This window comes from Notolabrus celidotus, chromosome 18, assembly GCF_009762535.1.
Source record: "Notolabrus celidotus isolate fNotCel1 chromosome 18, fNotCel1.pri, whole genome shotgun sequence".
NCBI classification, from domain to species: Eukaryota; Metazoa; Chordata; class Actinopteri; order Labriformes; family Labridae; genus Notolabrus; species Notolabrus celidotus.
In genome coordinates, this window is record NC_048289.1 from 28613493 (window position 1) to 28634299 (window position 20807).

At 42.9% G+C, this 20807-nt stretch overlaps 2 protein-coding genes across 2 annotated transcripts in view; one reads left to right on the top strand and one right to left on the bottom strand.

The window, feature by feature from the left end:
- Positions 1-20807, bottom strand: part of thrab (thyroid hormone receptor alpha b) — a 482714-nt gene that overhangs the window by 457617 nt on the left and 4290 nt on the right. Inside the window, exon 2 of the mRNA XM_034707682.1 lies at positions 8950-9087. The gene's annotated coding sequence lies outside the window, so the exon portion shown is untranslated. The remainder of the gene's footprint in view (positions 1-8949; positions 9088-20807) is intronic.
- wnt3 (wingless-type MMTV integration site family, member 3) overlaps positions 8953-20807 on the top strand; it is a 38431-nt gene continuing 26576 nt past the window's right edge. The window contains exon 1 of the mRNA XM_034707684.1: positions 8953-9032. Coding sequence (XP_034563575.1) covers positions 8953-9032 — 80 coding nt within the window. The remainder of the gene's footprint in view (positions 9033-20807) is intronic.

Genomic DNA, 20807 nt, shown 5'->3' on the forward strand with positions numbered 1-20807 from the left:
TGGTCTATAAATCTCAGTAATGCGGTTAGTCCCTCAGTACAGTCATTTATCACCAGCTATTAGCCAACCATTTAATGGAACAGCTGATAAATTTTTAACAGCGTTGCTTGAGTTCACTCACAATTGTACGGCATAGTTCTGCAGGATTGGACTAAATAAGAAGATACACATGCTGATGTTGTTTAAAAAACAGGACTTTAAATCTGAGGTTCTTATTTCTGTTTGTATGAAACTAGAAAATGATCAGTAATCCCAAAGACCCCACTCTCAGTTCTATGATGATATTCTTTATGAATTTATTCCACCAGAAATCTCAAATCATGTCTTGCAATATCAGAAGCGAACATCTATAAGCCTTCAGTGTCCTTCATACTCTCGATGTACGAGACATGGAGAGCTTCTGATAGCAGGCGACCAGCAGATGTCACCATCCACACACCTTCAGCTGGTTCCTGTCCCTCTGAGGTCTGTGCTGTGATGCAGAAACTCTCACACAGGCAAAGTGATGCAGAGAGGACTGCAGGTGTAACAATGAAACATAGATCGTACTTAATAAATCTGACCGATATCACGAGCAGCTGAACCTTCACACCTGCACACTGTGAGGCCGATGTTTGATGCTGCTGTGTTTCTATTTAAACAGCACATGAAGAGTTTAGTCTTATTCGTCTAAAGATCTGGTTGTGCAGGTTTATAGTTATCAGGAAGACCTCACTATAGTACATGGACTACATTTAGTCCCCATTCAAAGTTTCAGATAAACTTTTAGCTCATTTTAAAGGCTGTAACTTATTATAGTGCTGCTTTATAATTAGTTAACTCCATTTATATGAATAATGGTTGGATACAGACACAGACTGTAATCTCTATAACACTTACAATATTAAGTTTTATCTGTGTTCAGCATTCTTGTCTCTTACATTTGACATTTGTTGACAGATTCCTCTCACCAGTATGTTTCATATCCTGCACAATCAGCACTTCTATCAAACTGAAAATGACAGTGAACTCCTTGACTTCTGAATGTGGGTGGTGTACAGATCGACATGTACAGGAGTTAAAAGAGGGATTTGCTGAAGTTCAACAAGGAGGATAAGTACTGTTTGAACCCATGACATTTTATTTTATGTATTTATTTCAATTTATTTATTGTACTTCATATTATTTATTTAATGATTGTATTTTTATTCTATTTTAATGTGTTGATATTAAGTTGTATTCCCTCTAAATGTTGGGTAGGGGTGGTGGGGGATTTCTATTAATCAGTATATGTTATCACTGTGAATTATTACTGTTGTATTGAAAAATTCATGAATAAACTTGGTTTAAAAATGAATAAACAAGGAGGATAATTTACAAGAAGCAAAATTAAACTAGTTTTTTAAGTCTTAAAGTGCAGCTTCTGATTCTTTCTTTAATTTTTTTAATATTTTGGGGCTTTTTCATACTTTTATTGGGAGGATAGGAGGATGGATAGAGGTGGAAATATGGAAGAGAGAGTGGAATAAATGACAGAGGGTCAAAGACTGCAGCCTCTATGCATGGGGCAAGAAAATTACCACAAAACTAAACCGGTATCCAGGTCTTGATTATTTCTGCAAAAGTTTCAAAATGTATCTATAATTACTGAGCAGTTCTGTATTTACTTATAAAATAGAGGTATTGGTGTTATGCTGCATGTTTTAGAGGTCAAAGGCACTGGAGCTCATGCAGCCGGTAGATGGGCTGGATGTGACAGGAATGACACTGCTGGAGCGGCTCTCTGCAATAGCAGAGGTGGACTTGTGACCCAGGCAGGCTTGGATGATAGCCTCGCTGGAAAAGGCTGACGCAGGGAGTCCATTATTGCCCCTGGAGGAAGCTGAGGATTAGAACACCAAAGAATTTCAATAAAAGAAGTGTCTGTTTGGGGGTCGGGGAGGGGCAGAAGGATGGTGGTGGTGGGGTTGGATGGGGGGGGGCTCCCCTTATTGTCCCAACAGTGATTGAGAGCAAGAGGAGGGGAGTGGGACGGCATTGTGTTCGCAGCTCCTCTGAAGAAGGTGGTTATTAGGGGGGATGGCTAAGGAGGGGTGAGGGATGGGGAGGCTGTTGACTCTTCATCTTGTGTGAACAAAGTCTCTGGCACTGAGCCCTCTTCTGTCCCTCTGTCCTGGACTCCCTTGTTTACGAGTGCCATGAATTCTGTCCCTCTCGGCAGGGACCCCCACCAACTCCAACCTGCACTGCCGCACATTGTGGGGCTTAAGTGCCCTTTAATTAGGCCGCCTCAGTGTCCGGCTGAAGACCACTGAGGGTTTAGGCTCTTCCCTGTGGGACCTTGCTGAGCGGCTCACACACAGCCCAAAAGGGATGGAGTGTTTGCTGCTCTAATGAAAAAGGTTTATTTGGGGGAAGAGTTCTTGTCCTCTTTGTCCGCCGTCTTAAAAAGGCCTAACAAAGGCGTTGATATTATCTCTAACACCCACCCATTTCCAGGACACATTAGCTCGGACTTGGAGGTGAGGCAGCGGCGGCAGCAGAGCCTCGGCCAGAGAGACACACATGGAGTCCCAAAAATTCCCCAGACAAACCATGACAGTAAACACAAATCACTTCCTGCTCAGACAGAACACATGCACACCAGGACTGTATCGTTATCTTCCTCTGGTATTAATTAATCTTGCAAATGAGTTCTCAGATGGAGCCAAGAAGAAAACATGGTTCTTGGTCATGAGATTCAGAATGAAGATTTATGGGTTGCTTGTTGCGGTGATGAGCCAGATACCGGCACAAACAACTGAATTCCCCTAAAGTCACCCACGCAAAATCTACAGCTGAGCACTGACGGATCTGGCATTTTGATATCATGATCCAGAGGTCAGAGTTCAATAAAATGTGATGATTTAAAATCCAAATGACAAGTCCCATGCATAAAATTGTGGTTGCTATTAAGCATGTTTCATCGTTCCAGCACAACGCGAAGGATCCAGAGTTTTGGGGGGGGGGTAGGCGAGCAGGTGGCTTTGGGAATTTGCTGAACTGGTTTGGCAAAATGAGTAATTTCTGGACGCCCCATTGTGTGAAGAGCTTACACGGTGAGGGCCGTGAAAGGACGAGCCCGAAGGAAGGAAATAAACTAGTGAAATAAATTGAAGATGGAAGGAATGAGAGACGAACAAGAACCCCTGAAAAGACGTTTGTGAAGGGAGCAGGGCGGGATTGGGCGTGTTCAGAAACTTTTTCGCTACAGCCCAGTGTGTGTAGATACCCTCCTAATCCTGGTTTTATTGGCTGCCTGTGTCCAGCCATGCTGGTCGGATTGAGTAGGGAGGGTAAAGAGGTAGGGGGGGGGGCCCGAACACATGTCCCCCTTTGTGGTAATACGCTGATTAGGCCTGAGAAAAGAGCCGGACCTGGTTACGGCCTTTCTCAGGTCACCGTAGAAACGGGCCCGGTAGGGGACCTCTGTGTGTGCCTCCCCCTTCTGATGCAGACACCCAGACCCAGGCCCTTCCTTTGCAGAGGTTTGAACAAAACACCACCACTCCAAAATCAGCAGCACGAGTGTTGTTGAGTCACAGCTCATTTTCGGGGATGCAGGCTGCGGCGTTCTTGACCCTCATGGCGGCCGGCCTTTATTTCCCAGACAGTTCACGTTGCACTTGTGGCCTCAACCTGGGAAACATGGTTTCAATGTTGTTCAGATGCAGACCGCAGACTGATTCCTCTGCCTGCACTCATAAATTAAACTCCCGTCACATTCCCACCATCCATCGCTGGCCCTACGCTCCGTCTATCGCTCCGACGGAGGAACTGTCATCCAAATCCCCGCGCTGAGCTCGGCACATTTCTGACGATGCCGTAACACGCAACAATGTTAGTGATTGAAAACAGACCTGCCTCATTGTCAGCACGGCTGTGACATACCGCAGCTTGAGTGGAGGCATTGAAAAGTCATCTTCGCTGGTAGAATGGAGAAGACTCCCCACCACGACTGGCTGGAGAGCAAGCCTCATAGAAATTTCACAAAGACATCTATCAATTATTGTCACATTTAGAGACTCCGGGAACCCCCTCCTCCTCCTCCTCCTCCTCCTCCTCTCTCCTCTCAAACAGGGCGGTAGGTCGAGTGCTGCTCAGTCACTGCCTGTTTCCCCATCTTCTTTGTTATGGAGGAATAAAACAGAAGGGGCGGGTTGAAGGGGGGCACTCCACTGCTGACCTCCAGACTCTGGTCACTGGGCTCTCTCTCCCCGCGGTGGGCACTCAGCCTCCTCACTGCAGAGTGCACGCTCCCAGCCCCTGCTGAGCAACCTTCCAGCCCCCTCAGTCCTCCAGGCTCCCTCATGCCCTGAAGGTCCTGAGCTAAGAGAGAGCACGGCCCCCCCAGCTACACACCAGAAGGAACAACACTGGGATACTCTGCTTGCCTATATATAGTGCGAGTACTTCTTAAAAACCCTCGAGAGAGGCAGTGTGTGTGTTGGGGTGACCATGTCAAACTTGTTTTCATAACTGCTGTAAAATATTGTATTTGATGAACTATTTCAGACATGTTAGCATCAACATGAACTCTAATCTACATAAAACTACAAACCAAGAGCAGAGGTAGCAAACATGTAGCTCTGTAGATGGGGAATGAAGCAATCTTGACACAGGGTTATGAAACATCAGGATATAGTATAAGGTAAAAGGTAAACACTGGACATTTCTGCATGATATGGCAAGATCATGCCTTCTATACAGCAGAGGAAACATGGCGATGACATGTTAGCCTGCAGTTTTAGGCTTTTGATTGAATGTTAAGATGGTACGGGTATCATGAAAACAAAGACATGATGGATCTAGTGCACAAGGAAAACGCAAACAGCTCAAGCATGCTGTCTAGCCAACCGGTCTGAAAATATGAGTCCAATGCAGAAGTGTTAAAAACTGCAGTTCATCAAGTGTCCACTTGAGGCTGGCTCCAGAAGTACCAGAAACCACATACACACCCATTCAAAGAAAGACGATCTTTACAGCAGAAATAAACATGTTTACAGCCTGGTACAAAAGACGAGTGTAGTCTGGATAGATCATTTCTCGATCAGCACACACTGTACGGGGGGTGAATTTTGTTCTAACGCTGCAATTTGAAAGATATTGAGATTAAAGGCTGATTTATACTTCTGCGTTGAATCAACGGCGTACCCTACGCCGGGGGTCCGCGTAGCTCCCGTACCTACGCCGAGGCCTAAGCACGTAGCTGACGTGCACCTCCTCCAAAATGTAACTCCCCGTAGAACCGACGTAGACTTCAAGCTCTGTGATTGGTCCGCTCGGCAGCTTTGTATTTCCCGCATTTACAACACTTCCAGGATCCCGGACATCGGCCGTGTATTTCATCTCCTCCTCTCTATTCTTCATGTAATCATGTCTGTATGATAAACAGCAACATGTATCAGCTGTAGATTAACATAACACGCTCTGAATCTCTGTGGAAAAGGAAACAGAGATCGTAGCGGGGCAGGAAGCAGGCGACCGGCTATCAGAGAGACCGCACTGCCCTCTAGTGTTTCGGCGGAGAATTGCTGCGCGACACGGACACACCGACGCACAAGTATGTGGGGCTCATGTCCGCGTCAGCCCCTGCTGCGTAGGGGAGACGCAGAAGTATAAATCAGCCTTAAGAGTCTTCCAATGAGAGGCACAGCTGACTTGATTGACAGGCGGGAACACTGTAGCTGTCGGCTAAGAGGCTCAAAGCCCGCCTCTTTACCTCACAATTGAGAGGTGTCATCTCAAAACAGCGCTTCAGAATTGGATACTACGTCCATATTTTATACAGTCTATGTGTGTAGCTTGCTGGTGCTACCATAACTTCTTGTGCTAGCTGTCGGCAGCGTTGTGTGGGTGTTTCATCTTGAGATGGTTACCCAGAGACAACTTCAGTGAAGTACTTCCATACATTTGAATGCAGAGCCCGTTTAGCCAGACATGAGAGCAAAGTTTGACCTCCACAATTTTGTCTGTGACTAAGTTAAGTGTTGCCTACAGCGCCCACTAGTGGTCAAAGTAGTCGACTAGTCAATTAGTTGGCAAAACTCCAATTTCATGGCACCTAAGAGTTCATTTGCAAAAACAGATAACTCTGTTTTTATACATTTTCAAAACACAGATTTCTTTTTAATGCACATATTTAATAAAGTTACATTTTTGAGATACCTCTAGTTAGTCATGTAATTTTGACTTAGTCGTATCCACCTAACTTCAGTGGATTGATAATACACTAAAACTAGAAATAGAAATAAATATATGTTTTTTAAAACATTGACATTTTTTTAAAAGTGAGTTATCTGTTTTTGCAAATGAACTCTTCTAGATGTAGGTAATTTAAGTACATCATTTGAGTAGATAAGAGTTGAAGTCATCTAAAATTTCCAAAGCATCCCTGAATGCTGTTGTAGACATTTTTTTATATAAAACTGCTTTAAGATGTTTTTTATCTGTTGTAATTTAGTTTTGAAGAAGAGGAGGTCTCTGGTCATGGTAGGGCTTCAGGTAGAAACCTCCAGATGCATGAACACTGATTTAATCCTACCTTTAAAAGAGAGGTAGCAATGTTATCAGCAGCTCGGTTTGCAGCCCCCTCATACGTCGTGTGACGACAAAACAGCATCGGAGAGAAACTAAGTTGCATAGTAATATCAGGTACAAGTTTTTAAACCAATACTTGAGTTTTACCAATAAACTCTGTTGTCTTCGGGCATGTTTCTTTATCTAAACACTCTTTAAACTATTGGGATTAATATAATATATCATAAAAGACACTGTTACCAATCAACATGGATTCAAAATATTGTCCTACAGATCACCACATCCTTGTATCTTTAACATTTCATCTGTAAAGGCCACTGCACATTATTTCATTCATTTTTTTTTTTGTTGCTACAATATTAAATCAAAATGGATTCAATAAAACATCTCTCACTGTGTCACTGAACCTACTACGACCTTTGTTCTTGGAAACAGAGCTCCCAAAAATCTGGCTTCCATATGTCGGCAAACACTAAATCTGCTGTGAAATCTATCATGTCACCCATCTGCTCTAATGACTTGTACATGTACTCTTAATAAGTGTTAACTCGCATTTTTAGGTTGTGTTTGGAAAAAAAAAAAGACATTGAGTTCAAAGAGTTCAACTGGAGATCCTTTTTGTGCACTTCATTTAAGTTCATTATGGAGGGAATCATCATGAAATCTGCTTTTATATGCACTACACCGTTCTGTAGAGGGCATGGGAGAAATGCACCTTAAATATAAAGATTTTATTTATTTATTTATTTTTGGGGGCGCTGGTGGCCTAGTGGTCTAAGCGCCCCATGCACAGAGGCTATAGTCCTCGTCGCAGAGGTCGCCGGTTGGACTCCTGGCCGGTCGAGCATCCGCTGCATGTCTTCCCCCTCTCTCCACTCCCCACATTTCCTATCTCTTTTCAGCTGTCCTGTAAATAAAAAGGCAAAAAAGCCCAAAAATATAAGTTAAAAAAAATAAAATATATAAAGATTTTTTATTAGGTAAAGGCTTCACTTGCTCCTAAAACCCTCTGAGCAGGTCTACATGTTCACTTGTTATCTTTTCCACCATTGCCGGCTGATAATCCTCCAAGACAAAACTTCTCAAAGAGATTCCCATCTCTACAACCGCCTCCGTTTGATCTCTGCCGGGTGTCTTGTTTGTATTCGCCCTGATCAGTTTCCTTGTGTGTGAATCAAATGCGTGGTTACTTCAGGCTAAGTCCATCACAAGTGTCCCACCCTCCTCCTTCACTCTCTATCTCCCTCTGTCCTCCCCTCCTCCTCCTCCTCCTCCCTCCACCTCCCTCCACCTCCTCCCTCCTCCTCCTCCCCGTCCCACGGCTGCTCGCCCTACAGCCCCATCAGAATGACAATAGTATTGATGTAAAATGTGTCGCCTTTGGGCCGCTGAAGCATATAACCCCTGCATGCCTGGCCAAGCCACCACCGCAGTTTATGGCTTTATTGTGGTCCCCTTTTATGTCCTCCCCTGTTGGGGTGGGCGGACAACAATTTAGAAAATTCACTGTAAATGTCTGCGTAAGTCGGACGGAGATTTTCGTTGCGTGTGTTGACGTACGTGTATGTGCGTATATCCGGATCAATTAGTCAGGGCGCAACCCCTAAAAAATCCATGTGTCAACAGCGTGTGTGTGTGTGTGTGTGTGTGTGAACCCCAGAGTCTTCTCAGGAGCCTGCCGTCAGCCCCTTCAGCTACCTGCAGACACTTTGGGGATTTTTTTTCAATGATCACGGATGAAACAAGTTGAGTAACAACTCTACTCTACCTTCTTCTTGTGTCCCTCCCTCTCTCATTTCCCTCCCTCCCTCCCTCTTTTCACTCTTTCCTTTCTTTTCCACATTACCAGGGGGTGGCGTGTGATTGACAGATGGGAACGAATAATAATTTTTTTTTTCGTAACCTAAGGCCATCTTCTGTGATTGGCTTGCCAGCTGACATCTCCAAACCTCACCCCCCCCCCCCACCTCCCCTCCACCACTCCACCTCCCCTCCACTCCCTCCTTCTCCTCTCCTCACCCCCCTTTAATATTGGGCCTGTGGATGAGGCATCCTGAGGGAGAAAAAAGTAGAGAGAGAGAGGGAAAAGATATCTACCTTAGGGAAGAACCTCAGAGAGAGGGAGGGAAGAAGAGGACGGGTAGGAGCGTGTGTGCATGTGTGTAAGAGACACTTATTCTCTTAACTACTAGGAGACAGACACACTTTTCCTGGCCCGACTCAAAGAAGGGGGAAAACAGGAGCAAGATTTTTTTTTTCAATATCATTTTTTAATCTCCTCAATCAAGCTGACCTTAAGCTCCTTTTCCTGGAAACTCTTTTTTCCCCTGCCTGCTGGAAGTTCTACATGTATTGATCCATTTACCCTCTCACACACTTTACAAGACTTACCTCATGGATTTGTATCTGATTGGATATTTGATGTGTGTGTGGTTGTCCAGCTCACGGGTGCTTGGAGGCTATCCCATCTGGTGGTGAGTACAAAAAAATCCAGCAATCCAGCAATCCAGCAGTTTCAGCATCAGAACCCTATAGACGTAAAAAAAAAAAAGAGAGAGAGAAAGAGTTTTTCTTTTTTTGGTCAAATGATGATTTCTGAGAGGGCAGAATGTGCACTTTCAGTTGACTGCGTGGAAAAATGTTCTCCGGCCCAGTCCAAAGAATCTTAACCTCAAATACTAGTGTAACGGAAAAGGCTCGCCGTTCTTTTCCCCTCCACACTCGGGTCCATTTATCATATTGGAGTATGTTGTGATGCTAAAAAGGGTAAATTTGAGTTAGAAAAACATGAAATGATGGGGGGAACATGGGGCTCTTTATTGGATTTAAGGGGAAAATGCAAGAGTGAGTGGTTTGTGTGAAGCGTCAGAACTACAGTGAGGACTTGTCAGGGTTTTAAACCAAAACAGAGAAAGTCATCAGATCATTCAAAGTAAAAGAAAGTGTAGATACAAACTCCAAGCCTCCTGTTTTTCAAACTACAATCATAATCCTTCTTGGAGGACATCGATCATGACTTATGGGATCAGCGTCACCTTGTTTTGTTTGCTATTGTGTGTCGCTTTACAATAATTCAGGCCGTGATTGAATCTGAATTGTTTCTGTCTTTCCTCAAGTGTGTGTGTGTGTGTGTGTGTGTGTGTGTGTGACACGCACCGAGCTCTCTGTTTCTGCCGCTGTCAAAGTCGCACACTATTCCACAAACATGACAAATTTTGCGGTCCTCCTTGTGGCAGAATCGGCTCTTATTAAATTAATCTGCTGGTTTGTCTGCATATCATTTTGCTTTTGTACACACACACACACACACACACACACACACTTCACTTCGCCCCCTCCACCACGGATTTGTCAGGAGACAATATGTTTAGGTTGCCGCAGGGTTTTTATTCTTTGTTAAATTATCCCAGATCGCTTTTGGCATCAGCGAGTGAAATGTAGAGGTTTATCTCATTACAAATTCAGCTACATGCAGCTGACCTCATGGCTCCTGCTCTCTCTCTCTCTCTCTCTCTCTTTTGTAACATAAAGCTTCTATTTTGAAGATATTGGCGTAGGCGTATGACAAAGCTCTTTTGGCTCACGACACAATACTTGTCAGAGCTACTGCACTTTTAGTAGCCCCAACTAGCATGTGGTCCCAGCGCGGTGCTGTCCAAACCGCGAGCATCTTCTGGGTTTCATTTACAGGAGCAGGCAGCTGCCAAGCACACAGGCCACAGGGCTGAAGTGTTAATGGCAAAGGAGGACTTTACACTCACTCCTGGCTTCAGCAGGAACAGTCAGACGACAGCGACAAAGAGCCTGGGACTCTCTCTCCCTCTCTCTCTCTGTGTGTGTGTGAGAATTACCTGCAGCTGTTCTCTTCAAGCAGCTTACATGACACCGGTGTAATGTTCAAACCGTAACAATGCGCTCCACCTTTGATTCGGCGAACAAATTTCGAAGTGTAGTGCAGGGTGAGGGGTGACTGCGAAATGAAAAGCCGAGCCACTATAGCTCCAGGTGACCGGGGGGGGGGGGCAGGTGCTGAGGAATGGGTGTCAAACAGCGCTGTCAGTGGCATCACCCCGCGGTGTCCAACACGTCCAGGAGGAGACAAAATGAGGTGGTGCGTCAAAAAACGAGAGGGTGCCGAGTTTCAGCGAGAGGGCCCAGGCAGGCTCTCCTCTCGGCTTCTGTCTCAGGGGCGATGATGACTCTCGGGCCATAAATTCTCCAGCCGAGGTGGGCCAGAGTTGTTGAAGGGAAGAGGAGTATTTTTTTTGACTGCTTTATGCCTGGAAGCATTGCTTTTACAAGGACGGGGTGTTGAAAACAAAACAGAGCGTAAATAACTCCAGTGATATGCACATATGCATGCATGAGGATAAGGTGTAGTGAAAGAAAAGGCATACCAAGTTAAGAGGAGGAGAGACTTACCTTCTTAAAATGCGGGAATGTTTGGGAAACTTTTGTTTTGTGCAAAATAAAAAGGTTTGAGGGAATTCATGACAGCTTCAAGCTATGTTGTGGTTACAAATTATCCCCCACAATGCCTCAGTCCAATTACCCGTCAGCACCATCCTCTCTATCATGGAGAATGTCTGTTGTTACACTCATCGCTGTGTTTTGGGTTTCACCTTTGAACCAGCGTTTATATGTGAGAATATTCTCCTTGCATTAAGCCCGTGTGGTTTTTAACTCTGACTCTCCTCGCAGCAGCTTAAGCCGCTCTGTCAGCCAGCAGTGATTGTGTGTGCTGCTTGTGTAAACAGCAGTGTTGGTAAGTTGATGATGACAGTCACTTTCAGCGAGGAATTACCTTCAGCTGAATTTACCATCAAGCATTAGCGCCGATTATCAATTTGACTCGTGTTACAAAGCCAGGAGACTTTTTTAAAATCCGTTAACGGTTATTTTCTTTATCCCCTGTTTTCATCACCACGCTAAGAGCAAGACGAGACGGCGTGCACGTGACTTAAATATCTTTTAGGGCTTACTGTAGTTTCGGTACGTGTTGCGATCTTGGGGTTGGTTGGAGTTCTGCTTTTGCACAAAAATGTGGATTTAAATTGAGAATAATGGGAAAGGCGGAGGACACAGAGGAAGAGAAAGAGATGCTGAAATGTTAGAAACAACAAATCTGATTTTTAAAAGTCTTAAGCGGCTCCAATTAATGACCAGTGATCTTTAGAGCAGGGGTTCTCAAACTTTTTGGAGCCAGGGACTGACTCCTTAAAAAAGGTGAGAAAATTGTCCAAGGGCGCCCTTACAGTTGTAACACTGATTAAGCACATGCTTCCTACCATTTGCACTCTTAGTTGCCCTTGGAACTATTTGTATTGTAAAACGTATCAATGTAAATCCTTCAGACCTGAACCATAGTGATAAACAGATAACACTTCAATTTGAATCAAGTCAATACCACTTGTATCCTTTAAAACAGAGGGTCATTTCATTCCTTGTGGACTCAACATGACAGCATTTATACTTTTCAAGTAATTGATCTTAAACGCTTTCAGAAAATGAACAGTAGCAAGACTCACATATCCCTTTGAGACACTAAATGGTATAACAATGGTGTATGCTGTTTTTAATGACTCAGCACAATTTTATAATTTATTAGACATTTATTCTAATTATTTCACGGACCCCCACGATATGGTCCGCGGACCCCCAGGGGTCCCAGGACCCCACTTTGAGAACCACTACTTTAGAGATATAGGTTTGCAAAATTGCTGCTAATTTGGGCAAGAAATATAAAGAAGTTGCAAAACAAGCTGCAGGAAAATGTCCTGAAAGGCTTTATGACACCATCCTCTCATCTTTGAGCACCATTAAAGCCCTTCATGATTCACACTAAACCTCCTTTCTTGATGAAAATGTGGGTCATGTATCAGGACTTCCTGACTTTAATTGCATTTTCACCTTAAAGCACTACTTGTAGAGTTTTTTGGGGGGACCACAGCAGCATCGACAGCACACCTCTCCCTCGCAAAGCACACCAAACTACATTGACGGACCCTTTCTAGTTCAACCTGAGCAGCTTAACCAGGACTCTCCAGTCCATCTCTGGGTCTCAGGAATGTCATTATCTGACTGTGACACCCCCCCCCCCTACCTCCAATCTTCAACCCCAAAAGCCCTACCATTGGCAAAGGGCTCACTTAAATGACTCTTACTGCGAGAAAATCCTCCGCCCGCCGCCCTTGTGTGAAAAGATCAAGGATGTTTGGGTATTATTCTCTCTGCAGCGCGGTGGAAGGTAGAGAAAAGAGCCACGAAAGTCCAGAAGAATGTCATTCATAAGAAACTTCGGGGTTCCATTATGAATGGATGAGGGCTGCCGTAGGGCCAGGGTCAAAGGCAATATTGGGATAAGGCCTGAGAGAAATGTCCCCACAGAGAGTCACACATGGAGGGAAGGTGGAAGGACTTCACTTGAAAAGAAAATCCTCTATGGCTATGAGATATGTTTAAAAATGACCAAAACTTCAGTCCTATGCAGATGTAATGATGATGAATTGATTTGCACAGGGTTAGTAAAACCCTGTGACCTCTGGTGATTGTGAAATACCCTCTGACGTCAGGGTTTGGTGTGCCGCATTCACACTGGAATTTCTTGTTGGAGTCTGTAATTTACACAAATTTACAACATTTATGATTCAAAAACGCAGAGGCACCGCACCACATCCACCTTGTCTCATGGGGCAGCATCACACGCTACAGCGTGCAGGAGAAGACGTCCACATCTGATAAACTTCCACAAAGAACAGGCATGAAAAAGACGTGAAAGAACTTCATGTCACGCCATGCAATAAAGCAGTTTGTGTTTCCCCCCCTCTACAAATTTTCAAAAGTCAGATATTGATGTGAAAGTGTGCGTGTGTGATTGAGTGGTTGCCAACCAATAATAAATAAAGCGTTGCGCTCTTTTTCAATTCAATGCAAAAAGGCAGCGTGGTGCATCTCACATTTTGGAGGCGTGCACACATACTGTTAGCACAATAAAGACGACAAATCAGTTTGAAAGATAGAAAATCGTCCTCCATGTAATCACGGCCATGAGTTTTAGTGTGCAGTTTCTGTGAACGGGTCTCCAGACTATACGTAGTGAAATGATCCAGCTTAATTTGCACCCAACATGCTGTCTAAACCTTCTTCTACAACGTCCAATGCAGCCTCCATCTTTTTTGACATCAGAAGGGTTATGTGCCGTTGAATTTTTACTTTAAATATTACAGATATGGTCGATTAACACAGAATTATAAACACTACGTCTTCCACAATTATCACAAATCATCAGAGGTCGCCCGGTCACACTAATCCTGATTAAAAGGGTTCAAGTGAACAATTTCTTCTGCAAAGGGTCTCTGAATTAAACCAGTGATAGTAGATGTAGTTTGATTCTGTTATGGAGCGTGGCATCATGGGAGTTGTCGCTCAAACTATCTGACGAGTCTTAGGCAGATCTGTTCATAGATGATGTGATGTTTGGACGATCTTTACAGATGACATTTCTTTATTTGCATAAACTTTTCTACTCTTAATTAACTCTGTTTTTTTCGTTCTACTGGAGTAAGATAGGTTAACTTAAACAGGTGTCGCCTCTCTTCCTCACTTACTGGGATAAACCTGAGAATAGCCAGATGTTGTGCCAAACACAGGACCAAAGAAACACTACATTTCTTCAGGTTTATACACTAATGGAAACATAATAGTGTATGCTTGTGTACTTGCATGAATCCATCTATCAGGACTACTCATTTTAAGACCATTTGATGCTGGAATATTACATTTAACTTAGGGTAGGTAACTTTGAAAAACAACTAGATTTTGTAGGTGGATAACTAGAGTAATGTCAAAGCTAGGGATGTCCCGATCAGATTTTTTAATATTGAATATTTGCCGATACCGAGTCCCGATCGGATACTTGTGTTTGCCTAGATCAGGGGTGTCCAAACTTTTTTCAAAGAGGGCCACATATGATGTTGTCAGAATACCTCAGGGTCAGTGGCTCCTACTGAGACTTTGGAATCCTAAAAGTTATATATGAAATATCTATTTAATAACAATTATTTTAATTTTTTTTTACAATAAAACAGTAACTAGGAAGTCCTCAGTTCTGTAAACATTAGCAAACGTTATCTTCTTCTAGCAGACAACATTTTAAGAACAAAATAATTATTTTCCTGGATTCTGAAAAAATTTTATGCACCAAATTTTGCCTTTTCTGCACAATTTCAGAATTTTGATCTCGTCTTGTGTCCTCTTTTGTGTCTTCTGACCTTTTGTGTTCATCAAGAACATTTTCACATCATGATAAAAACTTTAATTTGAAAACCTGTCAGCTTTAAGAGTTCTTGTGTTTCTTCTTTACTGCTGTCTTGCAGAATCCCCAGAGCTTTGGCTTTAGACAGGTTGTCCATATGAAGCTTTTTGAGACGTTTCTGACTTGACTTTAGTTTTGTTTGTGCGCTTGAAAGAAACTGCAAATTTACACATAATTCAGAAGGTGATTAAATTCTTTGCTATTAATAACACAATTTAAGATGGAAGCTTGGGGCCATAAATAAATGGACCTTGGGCCGCAATTGGCCCCCGGGCCGTACTTTGGAAACCCCTGGCCTAGATAATAGCTGCACAAGATATAAGAAAGTTGAGCTGCACACTGTTACTAAAATATGTCTTATGTTTATTCCATTCAACTTAATACAGCTGTTGTAGAACTCATAACCTGTTTCACAAGCTCTGCTGTATGAGACCAAGAAACTGGTGTGCATGCATTACAGCACGCTTGAATCCAGTGTGTGCTTCACAACGGCAGCATCCGACTACAAGATGGAGAACGTTAATATTGGGAGTGACAGTGAGATCGAAACAGGCCCGGTTGCATGCCACTAGCTATGGAAGTAAACAACGGCAAAGCATATAGATAAACTGCTTCTTTAGCACTCACTTATGATTTACAAAGTTAAGAAGTGGTTTATATTTCCATCCATCCATCCATTATCTTGACCGCTTATCCCGTTAGGGGTCACGGGGAGCTGGAGCCTATCCCAGCTGGCTTCGGGCGGAAGGCAGGGTACACACTGGACAGGTCGCCAACCTATCACAGGGTGGTTTATATTTAATTTAATAATTTTCACAGCACCTAAAAACTGAGTGCCCCCTTCAAAAAAAGGATTCAAAAAGAAGAAGCGTAACGTTAGCGCTGTGCATTGTGGGAAATGATACGTGAGGAAGACTGGTCCGATGCATACTGACACATTTTCCCAAATCAGCACGACATCCGGGGAGTTTTGGCGTACTGCAGATTTTGCACTTGTTCACATACTACATACTGAATTTTGGCCAAATCAGTGCGTACTGCTAGTATAGTAGGCGGTTTCAAAAACAGCCAAAGCCTCTTTCTTCCCAAAAGCATGCACGGTCTCATTTATGGGGCAGTGTGAGTCCATGAAAACGTGCATCACCAGCTATGTAAAAGCCTTTCGTTGCCATTCTTGTGTGACTAGCATCTGTTTTTAACTTGTGAAAGAACAGGCAGAGTGTGAGCCTGTAAGCAGACAGGTAGGCAGGCAGTCTTATTACAGTCCTGATACAGCTACAGACACGAACCGGACTTCTATTGTGACTCACTGAACGTCACGTCTTGATCCAACACAACTCCTCACCGACATCAGGAGACTGTTTTCATGCCACAAGCATGTGGGATGACATTACAAGTCAAATCCAAGCTAGGTGAGAGGTTCAAAGGAGAGTGGTATTTCAAAGCAGCCGAGGCAAGTCCTAATCTTCAGTCACCATCAAAGGACATGCAATGTGCTGTTGTAGGAAATGACAAAGTCCCCCCACCCCGTGCTTAGCTATTACCCGGGTAAAAACACAGGCCAGGACGGTTCCTCAAAGGGAAACCTGCGACGGCCAGGGGCAAAGAGATCGTTAGGGGACACGTGTGGAGGCACAAACACACAGCATTTTACAGTCTCCATTACCTGGCTCATCTCACCTGTGTGGCTTGTTCCAGAGGTTAATTATTAGCAGAAGGCTATTTCTCTGTCACACAGGGTCAGTGACAAAGATGTACGGATCGCACCTGTACAGCCTGTAGTCAGTCAGAGCCCTCGGGTCACTGACCAGAGAACTTCAGAGGTCAAGAGATCGACTGAGAGATGCAGCGGTGAGGAGAAGAGAGGAGTTTCAGAACATCTGTCTTACTGTCCAACTGCCATCAACGTCACTTTGTAGATCCTTGGTGGTTTTTAAGGATGAAGGGTTTAGATCTGGGTTTAGCTTCTCAAATGAGCGCCCACCAAAAAAGTGTCAAAGTTTATGAAGTAAAACGGCTTTATTGAGCGTTTGATTGCTTTAAATTGCAAGCCCAGTTTAAAAAGAAGGAGGAGAAGGAACATCTGGAGGATATTATCTCTTCTTTATAAAACTGAGTGGATGTTAAGCAGCTGTTCAGCTTACCCTTCTGGAGTCCTGTGACTGCTTAAATGCTATAAAGCTCTACTACCCCGATCCAAACAGGACGACAGATGGCATCTTGTAGTGTGGCGTTGCATGGTTTGGCAGCATTCTGATCTAGAAAATGGACATAACGTTGCATGCAGGCTGTGTTTGATTGATCTGACATATAACCACTGGACTGGAGTAATACATAACCAAAGCTGTGCATGGATTTCTCACTTAAGGAAAAGCATTGGTAGTTTGTTGTTGGCGGGACATTAGGTGATGCAAAGTGGTGAGTGAAAGCGGACCTAGGAGGGAAAGATGCACCAAAGTAGCGCTAACCAAACCATGACACACCATGTGAACCTGTCACTTCTGAACCATTTTAACACTGCCTGTAATTACTGCTATTTAATCCATTTGTATATATCTAAATTTGTATTCTACTTTTATTTTTACTTATTTATTTTACTAATTGAAACTTTTTCTGATTGTACTTATATCTTGGTTGCTGCAACAACTGAATTCCCCCCCCAGGATGAATAAAGTAATATCTTATTTTATCTAACAGCAATTTTATTTATAAAGCACATTTAATTACATGTAAGTTCACTGTGCTTTACATGGATAATTAAAAACATAAAAACATTTTCCCAAATAGAATAAATACAAACAATAGATACACCCAACATACATCAGACACAGCAATCAATCAACACTCCTTACATCATTCATACACTTGAGAAAATAAATATGTTTTCAGTCTTTTTTTTTAAAGTAGAGACAGTTGTGATGGACCGGAGGTCAGCAGGCAGTTTGTTCCAAAAAGATGGACCACAGTAACTAAAGGCCCCTTCACTGGACTCTGACAGCATCCTATAGAATAAAACGCCGATCTTGATAATCGGCTGAATATTAGTCGATCCTTCCAGTCATGTCATGAAAAGCACAAAATGTGGACTCTAAAAGTCAGTGATGATTATATATTAGCATGTAACACACATTTACCCTCCTTGGGGCTTCATTCAAACTTCATACCCATGTGCAATATTGTATCTGAACCCCTAACCTAATTTATTATTATCTTCATCTGCTAAAATGTGCACTCTAGATTAGGCTTTATGTCTTTAAATAGTATTTCTATACTTTTCTTTGAGATGATAGTATTTCTATTTAGAATTTTTAGATGTCTGTATTTATTGTCCTTACTGTCTTGTACCTGTGTTCCAATCACCATGTATTGAATGAATTCTTTGTGTGTGAGAGCTCACTTGGCAATAAAGCTTTCTTGAATCTTGAGAGCTTTCCAACACCAGGTGATATAAACACTAATGAGACATTTATGTTGCTCAGAATTTAGAGAAGCTTTAGTCTGAGGATGCTTAATATTTGACAAAGTGTGCTAAATATCCCAAAAGTTGAATATTGTCTAACACTGGCAGCTTACATAGAATTAAAGTAGTCTAAAATAAATGTACTAAATACAGTTGTGCTCAAAAGTTTACATACCCTGGCAGAATTTGTGATTTTTTGGGCAAATCTTTCAAAAAAAAAAAAAAAATTCACTCATGGCAAGAGGTTGGTTGAAGCAAATTTTGTATCAAACAACTGTGTTTACTCTTTTTATATCATAATGACAACAGAAACTACCTAAGAAATCATAAATTCTGCCAGGGTATGTAAACTTATGAGCAAAACTGTATGTATTTGAACTAAAATTCTACATTTCAAGGAGTTAAAATTCAAGACTATGTGCCTGGTTGCTTGTAAAACAGTGCAGCACATTATTTTACAACACCGGGTAAAGAAAGAGAGGCAAAACCAGATATGAGAGTTGGTGTCATTAACATGAGGACCTGCAGATGAGTGGAATTAGGGTCTGCTAACCTGCCTCAGAGTGAGATATTTGCACACTGGTAAGCTTTGTTAACCAGGTTTATCTCCAACAATGAAGTTTTCACATTCCACCTTCTCTGAGGTTTTTCTGTTGAAACAACCAAAGCATGAGAAAGTCAACAGCAATTAGGTTTTTTAATTACTTTTAAAGACACGATGCGGTGTTCGAAAAAATATCCCCAGAGGAATTCCAGACAGACTCAAGACGATCCGTTACGAGTTATGATTTGCATTACGGCTGACAATTCAAGCAGCAGTGCCAACAAGCTGCTCCTAATGAGCAGAGGCGGGGAACAATGCTCTGTTTGAGTTGTGGTTCATTCACATAGTCTCTCAAGACTCTCATTCAAACAAGCTCGGTCCTTTTCAAGCCAGCAGCTCAGACTCTGTTGTGTCCACCTACAGACAGAAACAAGGGACCAAGCTCCCGGTCTGACATGCGTTTGTCAGTGCCTTGTGCTCTCTAGTGCACTTGTGTGCAGAGCTACTGCCGCTCTCATTCACTTCCTGACAGGCAGGTTCACAAGTTTACACCCTGTTCAGTTTCCCTCTTCACGTCTGTGTACATGTGACTGCAGGGGCTCCTTGTCCCAACTCCGCTCTCTCTGCAACAGTCTGCAGAGAGAGAGAGAGAGAGAGAGAGAGAGAGGAGAGGAGGGGAGGAAGAGAGAGAGACAGAACAGGTTGGAACATTTTTCAGGGGTCCTGTCATTTTTTATCTGATCAGCCAGGAGCTGTTGGACTACAAATCAAAAGTGTGCCAAAGAAAAAGGGAAGACAACAGAACATAGACAGGAGCTTCTGCATTCCACCCTCCACAAGGAAAAGTCCCATCCTCGGGCAAAGCCGGCAACTTTCCTTGGCCCACTTACTCTCTTTCGAGTGTCTTCATCTCTCTGCGGACTCAGTTGTGGGATTTATACATGAAAATCGTGATGCCGGTGTTTTCAGTGACTGCTCTGCTAGGGCCTCATTTAGCAACACAATGTCCTCCAGGCAAATCTGACAAGTTGAGCTGCGGCGTCAACATATAGAGGTAAATTAGAGGTAGATTAGAGTTTAATGCAAACAGTATTCCCTCAGTTTGGTACTGCAGGAGTTTTTCAGGAGCATGACTCTCGCTGAGGAAGTGACAGAACACACTTGGGTGTCAGCGCTGCAGGCGTATAAACCCCAGCATAAGCTAACACTCATTTCACTTTAATGAAATAAGTTAACTTGTTCAGACACGGTTGGAGAATACGTCAATAATCACTACGGCAAACAAGAACACAAGAGCGTTCAATCAAACATGAAGGCAGAATCAGATCTGTTTGTTAAGGCTCAAAGTTTTTAAAGTCCTCTCTGGCTATATTTAGCTCTTTCATGTGATAATCTCAAAGACTTTCATTTAAATTAATGTTGCCAAATGAGGTAAATAACAGTGATTGAACAAGAAAGCACTTGTTTTTTTGCAGAATAACAAACTCAGTGTTGCAGTAGAAGTTCCCACCTTAAAAAAAACAGCATTTTTTTTGTGGTTTATGGAGATGATGTCAGGAAAGGTTACTGAGGTTGTAAAAGAAGGGATAGCTGGCAATGAAGGATATCATTTTTCAAAACAAGTGGAAGTACAAGATACAAATGTGATGTTCAAAGGATCGCAAGCGGTCAGAAAAGCTGAGTGGAACGGACAGCTAGGAAAAACAATGCTACCCACAGATACCACTGATTACAATCTGTGCCAAAGATAATATAGAGCTTCAAGATTGTCACTTATAACATTCAAGAGGAGTGGAGTATTATTTTGTTCACATTTATTAACTTTAGGGGTGCTCCAAGCGACTTATTCAATGTCATTTAAACAAAGATTCAAATTCCAACTAACAGTCTAAAGCAGGGATGTCAAACATACGGCCCGCGGGCCAAAACCG